The sequence below is a fragment of the Cyprinus carpio genome, chromosome A14 (assembly GCF_018340385.1).
Source record: "Cyprinus carpio isolate SPL01 chromosome A14, ASM1834038v1, whole genome shotgun sequence".
NCBI lineage: Eukaryota > Metazoa > Chordata > Actinopteri > Cypriniformes > Cyprinidae > Cyprinus > Cyprinus carpio.
In genome coordinates this window covers 20546882-20558002 of record NC_056585.1, presented here as the reverse complement: position 1 = coordinate 20558002, position 11121 = coordinate 20546882, and the positions used below count along the sequence as shown (strand labels likewise).

The window sequence follows — 11121 nt, the reverse complement described above, 5'->3', positions numbered from 1 at the left end:
GGGTCATTTCAGCCCACACATCAGAGCCTGCGATATTCTTTCAAGTGTCCTTCTACGACGCCAAAGAGGACAACAGCGAATCGATAACGAGGCTGAAATGAAAAGAAGCCGCCGGTCTGCCCCCAAGGCATGAAGATCTTCGAGCGACCCCTTTTTCTGAATTTTAGGCATTCCTTTGCAGCCTTTTTCAGCGTGAGAAAGCAAAGGCTCCAGCTGCAGCCAGATGAAGAACGATGCAAGGACGCATCTCTCCCACAGAACCGCTGTTCGGATGAGACGGATGTGATTGACATTGAAGAAAAAAAAAAGAAGAAGAAGAAGCTTCTTCAGTGGTTTTTTAATGCACCCTAAGTTTAGATAAGAATCTTATCAATTATTTTGGCTGCATAAGATGTTGGCTATATAGTTCTTCGGCGATTGAAAAGTTATTGATATAGCCTAATTCTTTATCTATATTTTTACGGATTAGTCAAATCAGTGTTTTTCTGATGTCTTTAAAATTACAACATAGATGATTTTATAAAGAAGAGAATAAAAATGTATTTGTATTTGGAAACTAAAACTAGGCAGATTTACGTAAACGAAGACCCTAATAATATCCTTATTAATCTGTAGGCTATTAAACAAGTACAGAAAAAAAATATTGGAAAAATAAACACTAGTATTTTATACCGACAATTTAAATACAGTTCGGAGTATGAGGTATGTGGATAGCTCCTGGATGCATTTATTTAAAGTGAATAACACCACACACAGCCAAGAATTGTATCTGGTAATTACAGTAGATAATAACACCAGTCAGCGTGCAGAATTACAGATAAACATGCTTGTCATTTTAGGCTCCCAGGCCTATTAAAGCTGTGACAGAGAGAGTGGGGTATTCCAACACAGGCTTGGGAATCCCCCCATGGCCGTGCGCATTAATTACTTGCTTAACGAATGTATGACCCACAATGTAAAAAACGGATTAGGCGCGTGTCCGGTCTGCTTCGCTCGCGTGAGATGCGGATGGAAATCAGTCCGATGAACGCGGATCTTTAAAGATTATTTGCATCCAAGCCAGCTGTTCACTTCATTTAGCGCACACACACTTTTAAGCAGAAGTTAGTTTTTTTACATTACAGCAATGTTTTCGGTTAAAATGTATTATTATACAAATAAAATAAAAATAATAAATCAAATTTAAAATACTCAATTTGTTGTCAGACAATGATTACCATCACATCATGTAAATGGACCTTCTCAGTTTTGGATAATACTGTCAAGACTTCCTGTATTATTGTAATGTATCATGGACTAGGCTACGATCATTCAAAATACCCTAATAACAGGCCTATAAACATTTCTGCTCCATTCTGGTGGCCATAATTTAAATATAATTCGACATGAACAATAAGATTATATATATATATATATATATATATATATATATATATATATATATATATATATATATATATATATATATATATATAGTGTAGCTTTAGTGTAGTTAGATAGTGTAGTTATATATATATACACACACACACACACACACACACAATAATGGAATAGCAATTATATATTATAATAATGGAAAAGCAAGAAAAAAATAAAGCTTTAAACTAGTTTAACCTAGCCTACATGTTCATGTAAACTTTCATTTTCTGATTTCTTAATATTAGTCGGTATCTCTTAACATACGAAGAAATTAACGTGGACAGTTTTATTACAGTTGGCCGATAATGGCAGTTACAGAAAAAAGAAATACCTTGATTTGATTAGTATTCAGCCATGAATACTAATCCGCGTTCATCGGGTTAAATTTGCTGGTTGAATTAACGTATTACCGTGTTTTAGTGGCTAATTTGTTGTCTAATTTAGCCTACCGTTTCGCATCACAAAGTTCACCCCTTACACATACATACTCTACGTGTTGGTTGTGCATACAAACACACCCACTGTGGCACGCATGCACACGCACGCGCTTATACACACAAACTCTCATTCACGCCCACGCGCTGTCAGTCAAAGCTCGTGAGAGGGGGAAATGCACCACTCTGCGTCTTTCTGCGGAAAAAGTTGCAGTCGTGGAGGCTCTGCAGAAAATATGAGTTACTAAAGCAACTTATGAGTTTGTAGCTTAAGACACTCTGGGTTGAAGATAATATAGCCTATGTCTGTTTTCGCGTTCTTTGAAAGAACCCAGAGATCTCCCTAATCGATCTCATTGTGGAAGAGGAGGTTACATTCCTTTTGGACCTGGTAGCAACAGTTTATGTACCCGGACAACATCAAGGGCAAATATAAACTTGTTCAGGTGTGGAATTTATATTTTTCAAAAAGAAAATCAAGACTGGCACGGCTGCATAGCGCTGGTTTTATACAACTACTGGTAAGTGCACATGACACCCTATCTTGAATGTGAGATAATGCAAGTGAAGGAATTCGTTCCACCTCAGGGTTGCCAGCTACGGGTGAACTTCAGCTTTAGTGTAGTTAGATGGAGAGACATGATAAGTGATGCTCTGGCAGGTCTCACCTTGACTTTGCAGTTGATAATATATCGGTAACATTGTGAGACAAACGGGACAAGAACATCTTTATGGTTATAGCGTGTAATTTACATTAACACATGTATTATTGGTTAGCACAAGCAGAAATATATCTATGAAATATATATGCTAACGAAATCTGCTTTCAAAAATTGCAAACAACCAAATACTTAAAATCTGAAAATACTTAATACTTTAAATCCTTTTTAAATTCCCGTTGCAACATTCCTAAAATTTATATTTTTGTATTATTTGCGATTAAATTAACAATTTAAATAAAAGATACATTTTAAATAATTATTTATGGTCTAAGGATCCTTTTATGCAAATACAAGTTAACAACTTAATTTTAAAGATAAGACGCTCGTCTTTTATGGAAATATTTCGGTAATCTAATGCAGTGGTTTCATATTATTAATTTATACACCAATAAATCAGGATTAATTAATCTTAGCTGAAAAAAAATTAGCACACAAGCAACGCTAAATTAAATCACTTTATTAATAAATCTTTATAGGCGCGCAGGACTCTGAGACTATCATGGTACTATCCCTAATATTAAGTGAAAATTTAACCCATTTAAAAAGTAAAGAAACGATTTACCCCAAATAATTCTTGAATCAAAATTAGTAAAGAATACATTTTTTATTATCAGTAGGCCTAGTAATATTATGCTCTGCTGTTGTTATTGTGTACACCACATTTTAAATAGGCCTACGGTAATATAAAAAAAATAAATAAAAAAATATACATTACAGAAATATACACACGTTTTCTGCGTACATATTTACATCTGTTTATGAACTTGCATCGATGTACCCCAAGTTAAAATCTTATGCACTTAGGTCATTTGTCGTTTTTCCTGTTTGAAAATTACCTCGTCAGAACACATTTTTAAACATGGCATTTGTATTCAATTCGCGTAAAACAAAAATCTACAAATCTACTAATAAATAAATAAATACAATTCAGTTAATTAGATAATAAAGTTAACGAAATAAGTAGTCTAAATAAAAACGGAACGGATGCCATAAAGACGCTCAGAATAACGAAAGACACAACTTTAGTTGGCTATTTCACAGCCTACTTTGTGTGGTACATAATTTAGACAACTATTTAGAATAATTTTGTAACTTTATACTAGCATCTCAAATGGTATTTAGACTTTTCGCCCTCACACGAATTGCATATTACGCGGCGCACGTATACAAAGAAACGCACACAAATTTAATTTCCAAGCCTTGGACTAAAGGCACAGATGCGAGGCAGGTGATATAAGGGGAGGGCTGAAGCAAAACGTTGCATTCGGCAAGAGAAAAAAAAATGGAGAGGGAAAACGGTTAACAGCAGGATTGCATGCAAATTTCCGACTGAAATTATCATAAGCAAACAGCTGAAGCCTGGGCTAATAAAGGCCCATCTGTGTTACTTCATATCGGGTTAGTATAGAGCTGCGATAATGAATTTTGTAATATCCAACCGACAGACATCTCAATCAGATACTAATCCCCTGATTTTTACGCGGAATCACTCAACTTCCAGCGTTCAAACTGTTCTCTTTCTCTCACTGACACACGCGGTGCATGGTTTCTCCTCTTTGTGCATTGTTTTCATGTGCGTTTGGAGACACGAGTCTTAATTAGGAAGGACTCGAGCAAGCGCTAAGGGATTTCAAAACAAATGATGAGGAATGTGCACATCCCATTACAGACAGGAACTATCCAATATATGAATGGATCTGAAATATAGCCTTTATCATCGAGTGGCCCAGCCGGCCATGTGTGAAAACGTCCAACTAAACATTCTCAAACAGAAGTTGGCCTACACATATGTCTATTCCTGACATAACGTTAACATTTTAATTAAATATAAAATAAACATGTTTTCTGTTTTTTTTCACAGGTGCTCAACGTTAAACTAACAGATGGACTCCCACTGCCGCAAACTTGCATCAACGTGTGCTCAATTAGGTAAGAAGATATTGGTGAATGACAAGCCACCCTCCTTGATAAATCTCCAGAGAAGGTCTGGATTCATTAGTATCCTTGGTTTGTTTAATCAAACATCTCAACATTGTCTGGCCTATATAAAATAGCAAGCGCAGCTAGAAAAACTGGTCTATGTAAAAGTAAGGCGAGTGAAAACTACCTTTGGTGTTTGACATATGACTGGCTATAAGGAAAGCGGAACCATTAGACGTTTATAGTCAAAGATGGACATCTGGTGGTAGGACGGGATCATACGTGGATCAGTAAGAACGTCTTTATGGTACGGTTTAGCAGCTCATTTAGATGACTTTAGAGTTTTAAATCCAAAGTCTGTGTGATTTTAAAGTTTTATGATCTCGAATTTGTTCAAACAAAATACTGATCCATTCTTCAAAATGCCTAGTGATAAAATGTAGCCTATTTGTGGTTAGGTGATCACGTGTGCCATCAATGAAAAAAAAAAACGTGGCTATTAAACGTAATAAACATGAGATAGGCGTATTCCCTAATTTAAATTACAATTCAGAATGATAGACTGTAGAAGGCAGGTTAAGCGCAAATATATAACCATTTTCTATTTCTATAATTTAGTGCACCAGGACAATTTAACAGAAACGTAAAAAGACTAAATTAAAACTGTAAGGGAAAAACTGTACAGGCTACTGGAAGGATGGTACTTAATGCGTGGCCGCTCTCCAGGTCATCTCACATCTTCATTAAGCTAATTAAACCAAACTAAGGACAAATCACAACACTTATTTAGCCGCATTATTCCGTTTGTCATTATATCACATTTCCCATAGTCATTTGGACTAGAACCGATACAGCTATAGCGGATAAGAGATAAAAGGAAAAAGTGAGCATAAAATGCAAACAGCAATGCAAGAGGAAAAAGACATTGGAGCGACTTGATTACCGACAACCTCGTCTCCTCTGCAGTAATATATGCAGCACTTGTTAGATAGACTCTGGGGAAAAGTAAATGTGTAATGAAAGCCTCTTCGTGAGGAGGAATATACTAATGGAAGAATCTAATGTCCTCTTAATCCTATGGAAAAGGCTTTGTCGTCTCCCTTATATTGACTGAATTGGTAATTAATGGCTCTGTGGTGCGCCATGGCCAATAATCCACAGCAGGCTGTGAGAGCGCTCTGAAGCAGTTTGAGGGTCCAAAATAAATACAGAGCAATAATCTAGTCCACATCTATCAGTGCGTTTAACAAGAATCGAGATCTGCAACTTTTGTCTATGGAATTTTGATGCACACCATTAATATTTCTGTGCGTATAAACATTCAATATAAATTCTTATATATTATAAATTCAAAATGAATAAAATAAAACTGAATGGCAAGTGTGAGAAAACAGACCGAAACATGATCTTTAATAATTTGCAGTGTCTGAGCGCACATGCACTGAACGCGAGGTCACATTCTAATACAAAAAGACCTGTACATACAAGATTTGTCGGTTCCAGGACAATATATTATGCCATAAATTAATATCCAGTACCAATAGCGTGAGCTGAATCAAATTTAGAGAAGGAGATGGTCGGGTCATTTTCATAAGCACCTGACTGCCTTTTCTCTTTTCTCCCCTACTTAGTATGTTTGACATTTCAGGTTACTTTCTTTCTTTCTTTCTTTCTTTCTTTCTTTCTTTCTTTCTTTCTTTCTTTCTTTCTGTTTTTTTTTTTCAGGAGTTCAGTAGCTCATTTAGTTGCACAAATCTTCTCACTTATTGAATCTTTTATGTTTATTATGAAAGCTGTTATTTTATTTTATTTTAACTAAGAAATGCAGTTCGGGAAAATTATGAATAAATTAAAGTTAATGAGGGCTAATAAATAAATGTTTTTCTTTTTATTAAAATAATGCGGTTATAATAGGCTACATAAGTAAATTATTGCAATGTTTTGAAGGAATTTGAGACAACAAGGCTTCAAGTCATTAAAGATGCCCATTTAAAATGCTTAAGCAAATGAGCATCTGATGGGCCTAATCAGATAAAATGTATACTCAGAAAAGCAAAGTGGGTGCTCTCTCCCGCGAAATAATCACGGGCCCAAGGCGCACAAATGTACCTCGCCAAAGTGCTTTCAGTCCCGAAATTTAATTGCAAAACTAATGTAAGCAGGAATAAACTCAAGAAGAAATATTTTTCTGATATTTTTCCTATTTATTCTGTAGGCCTACGGTTATTATTTATAATATAATGCCATTATCTAACAGTCTAGGACTGAGCTTATTTGAAACCAATGAATTTGTAACGCGGTCTGATAACCTGTCAACTCATTGTCGCGAAGAATCATCCAATTAACGTGACAAAAGCGGAACTTTCAGAAATGAGCCTCTTTCGAAAGCGCCATTAGGCTATACGTTTTCGTATTTAGTTCTGCCAGTTGCTGAGATTATTTTTACTTTGACAGAAATCTGTGTTGGAGTTAAAATGTTAATAAAAAGCTGTTTTGATAATAGGCTACCTGCTGAGAAAAAGTTGAACCATCGCCAGGTGTGCTATGAGAAATTTCTTTAACACGTTTTGCTTTCTCTGAAACCACTGGCGAATGCCTAACTTCTCTTTATTTACATGCTTTTTAGAGGAAAAAGGGTGCATTTTCTCATTTCTTGGGGTCGTTTTATAGTCGGCTGGCCATAAAATCTGTCATGTATAGGCTCTAATGGTCCGTCAGATTGTGGGCGGAGTCTGTGTGACGTCAGGACGCATAGAGCAGCTCGGTTGGACGGATAGAAAGACAGCTGAAAGGAAGAGCGAGCGCTGTGATGTGCAGCAGTGTGTGTGTGTGTATGCAAGTGGATATAATATCACATACCTGTCCCTGTCACTCTGGCTATCCTTGTAGCTCTCGGCAGAAACCGAGATATATTTTACTCATTTGAAACTATAAAAAAAAAAAAAAAAACACCTTTAACTCTCTTCAGCACTGGGTTTATTTTATTACGATTAAACCGTTTGAGGAGTATCGCTTCGAGCGGTTTAAGTGAGAAAGGAGCACTGACAACGCTTGCCGATACTTCACTACTGGACACGTTCATTTCTTTTTTTTTTTTTCTTTTTTTTTTATATATATATATTTGTGACCTTCGCTGAGGAAGTTATATCTGCTTGCAAACCCTCCTCAAATCGTTTGTGTTATCCATGACCTCTATGAAGGATCCGCTGAGTTTGGATCACCATCACCGCGTTACCGGGAGTAAACACACGCCGCTTACGATGGCCTCTAGTCTGCAGCCGCTCCAGCGGTCTGTGGACTCGAAACACAGGCTGGAGGTACACACGGTTTCTGACACCTCCAGTCCAGAGTCCGTAGGTAAGCCCTGATCCTCTGAAGAGATATTTAATTGGAGTGTTTTCGGGTTTGTTGTCAGTTACCATTCTGAAAAGAAACCGTTTAAAACTTCTCCCTCAATTTGAAAACTGAGTATGTTACAGTGAGACATGGAACTGGCAGTTAGTTGATTCATAGGACTATTGAAGTAAGCTACATAAGTCAAGCCCTTTGTCAGGGCTTTATTTACTTAAATTGTGTGTGAAAATGTGGGCTTCTCACAAATGTTTACACTGTGTGGTATTGCGCTTTGTATGGAATAATGCAAACATTCCCTAACCCCAATGTTCCTTTTCTTCATATGATGAAAAAGACATGTTGTGTTCATTGTGGTTAAAATATTTTCTAAACCTTGATTTTAAAACATTTGCACTTGGATTTTTAGTTCAGGAACATCATTAATTAAATTAAACCGTTAAGTTGTTACCAGGCAACCTACTTGTTATGATGTCAATTATTTTCAATTCAATAAAACGGAATTAGATTTATCTCCCTCACAAATGAGACTTCTCTAATGTGTCAAAACTGAGCCTCAAGCTTCAATATTGTTCCTCTTGGATTAAATCTTTATTTTAAAATACTTTATTACTTTGCATTGCAGAGAAAGAGAAGGGGCAGAGTAAAAACGAAGATTCGACTGATGACCCATCGAAAAAGAAGAGACAGAGGCGGCAACGAACGCATTTTACTAGCCAACAGCTCCAGGAACTGGAGGCCACTTTTCAGCGGAATCGCTATCCGGACATGTCCACAAGAGAGGAGATCGCTGTTTGGACTAATTTAACAGAGGCCAGAGTCAGAGTAAGTTTGATAAATGAAATAACATTGAAATAATATGTGATAAAGCCCTATTTATTTTGGAAAAATATCCAAGTTCAAATTCAATATTTTAAACAGGCCTACTAAAAAAAAATTCTTAAAAATTAATGCTTATTATAAATTATACAATATAACTTATTAGTAGGCTACTGTTTTTATTATGATCATATACATTTAAGTAACTGTTATGAAGGCGACATGCTGTAGGCTACTACCTAAAATTGCATGATGATAATTTAGGTCACATATGACTAAATATCACTTTAAATATAAAGCTGTCACTGTTTGGATAGAGGCTAATTATGGGTGAGACAATTTTTTTGCAAACACTATACGTGACGCCCTAACGATGACAGACCTTAATGGAGTCACACAGTCTCGTTTAAAGAGGTGTAAAGCTTGTCTTTTGTGATTGTCATTCTTGTGTTGTATATACTTAAGGTTAGTGTGTCTCCGCCTGCTTAGGGAGAATACACATTCTAAGCGTCGGGCGGCCCATTGACCGCTATAAGACTGGATGTGTATTGGGATTCCCGGGATCAGACAAGATTCCGGGTGACTGATAGCTAGGGAACCTAACTGCGTTTGACACCACCAGCACCCATATCATTTATCTACCACAAACAAACCGAGCAGTAGCTCATTCTGAAAACTTATATTCGTCAATTTCATTGTTCGCATTGTTTAAAAAAGTCTGATTATGAAACTAAATTATTTTCTACATTTGTCGCAGGTGTGGTTCAAGAATCGACGGGCAAAATGGAGAAAAAGGGAGAGGAACCAACAGGCCGAGCTGTGTAAAAACGGTTTCGGCCCTCAATTCAACGGACTTATGCAGCCCTACGATGACATGTATCCCAGCTATACTTACAACAACTGGGCTGCAAAGGGGCTCACGTCGGCCTCTCTGTCAACCAAAAGCTTCCCCTTTTTCAATTCCATGAACGTCAATCCGCTGTCGTCTCAGACTATGTTCTCCCCACCTAACTCCATCTCTTCAATGAGCATGTCCTCTAGTATGGTTCCGTCTGCGGTCACCGGCGTGCCCGGATCAAGCTTAAACACCCTCAATAACTTGAATAACCTCAGCAACCCCTCTCTAAATTCGGGGGTTCCCACGCCGACGTGCCCTTACGCCCCACCGACACCACCGTATGTTTACCGGGACACTTGTAACTCCAGTCTTGCCAGTCTGAGACTGAAAGCCAAGCAGCACTCGAGTTTTGGATACGCCAGCGTGCAGAATCCGGCCTCCAATCTTAGCGCCTGCCAGTACGCAGTGGATAGACCGGTGTAAGAGACGATTGTAGAATTTACAATCCCGAATCCCAGGAACGAGAGACTACACTTTTTGTTTCAAGGGCACTAGAAGAATAAACCACTGAAACGCGTCCAATCCTGTGATGGAATGTCAAGCGGGAACGGAAGGCAAACGCGCCATTTCTAATAGCCTAAGATTAGTTCTCTACACTAAGTCCACACAAGCCAGTGAAGAGTTTAGGACACCAGAATATAAAACAACAACAACAAAAACCTTTATTTTGACGTTTCAACTTTTGGACAGTAATTGACTGAACGGTTGTATATATGCTATAAATATATCTTAATATCATCTCCAATTTGTAGAGGCGAAAGCTCTAACTCTTAAGTATTTACAAGAATTCAGTTTAACACAGCATGTGGAAAACGTACAGGAATCATGTCTTGCTTGCGATCAAGGGAATGTACATACTAAACGCACCAGTCGTGTGTGTGATATTATAAATTTATTAAATGTCTGTGTGAATATAGATCTAGAATAGCAACCCTGGGTAATAATACAAAACTGTTTAGGCGAAATGAACTTGGTTTTTGCTCTGTGTATAATATTTGGTACGGAATTTTTGGTTCGCTTTTCAACATCCCAAAAATAAACTATTGTGTTTTATTTAATGGAAGTAAATATATTGTTCTAAAACATTTCAAAACGTTTTCTTCACAATTTTTGCATTCTCATGCGTGTAGCACACATTTGTTTTCTTTGTGGCACTTCTAAGGTTTATAGAGAGAGAAGGAATGAAAACGTATCTAATACACATCAACGTGACATGAGAAGTCCGGTGAAGAGGGCGAGATGTCCCGAGCAGATTAGTGGAATATACAAGACTGACTGGAGGCTGGGCCTCCAGTGATCAGCGATGCTTGAAATAACATTGCAATAAGATCGGGCCAGGCTGGACCACACATCACTGAGCCATCTCCCAGCTGAACTCCTTCAAATAAATAAATAAATAAATAAATATGATGTGATACATGATGGACCAGTAATAAGCAAATCGGATCAGTTGGTAAAGTTAAAAACAAGACTCATATCCCATATGAATAGCCTATGGGTTACGTATAAAAATATATAAAGTGCCATATCACACTGCGCAAACAAAATACATTTTTAT

The 11121-nt window shown here is 37.2% G+C and overlaps 1 protein-coding gene across 4 annotated transcripts; it reads left to right on the top strand.

Annotated features, from left to right (window-relative positions):
* Positions 1 to 2001: 2001 nt before the first annotated feature.
* Positions 2002 to 11023, top strand: LOC109088268 (pituitary homeobox 2). 4 transcript variants are annotated; one of them, XM_042770185.1, is made up of 4 exons: positions 2002 to 2374; positions 4437 to 4504; positions 8472 to 8671; positions 9423 to 11023. In XM_042770185.1, exons 2-4 carry the CDS (start codon positions 4459 to 4461, stop codon positions 9984 to 9986), a joined length of 810 nt encoding a protein of 269 aa, XP_042626119.1. In that variant the 5' UTR covers positions 2002 to 2374; positions 4437 to 4458; the 3' UTR covers positions 9987 to 11023. The 4 variants fall into 4 exon arrangements, with proteins under 4 accessions (XP_042626119.1, XP_042626120.1, XP_042626118.1 ...); XM_042770186.1 differs by lacking the exon at positions 2002 to 2374 and adding an exon at positions 3542 to 4349; XM_042770184.1 differs by lacking the exon at positions 2002 to 2374 and adding an exon at positions 7696 to 7852 and having other exon boundaries at positions 4489 to 4504.
* The last annotated feature ends 98 nt before the right edge of the window (positions 11024 to 11121 follow it).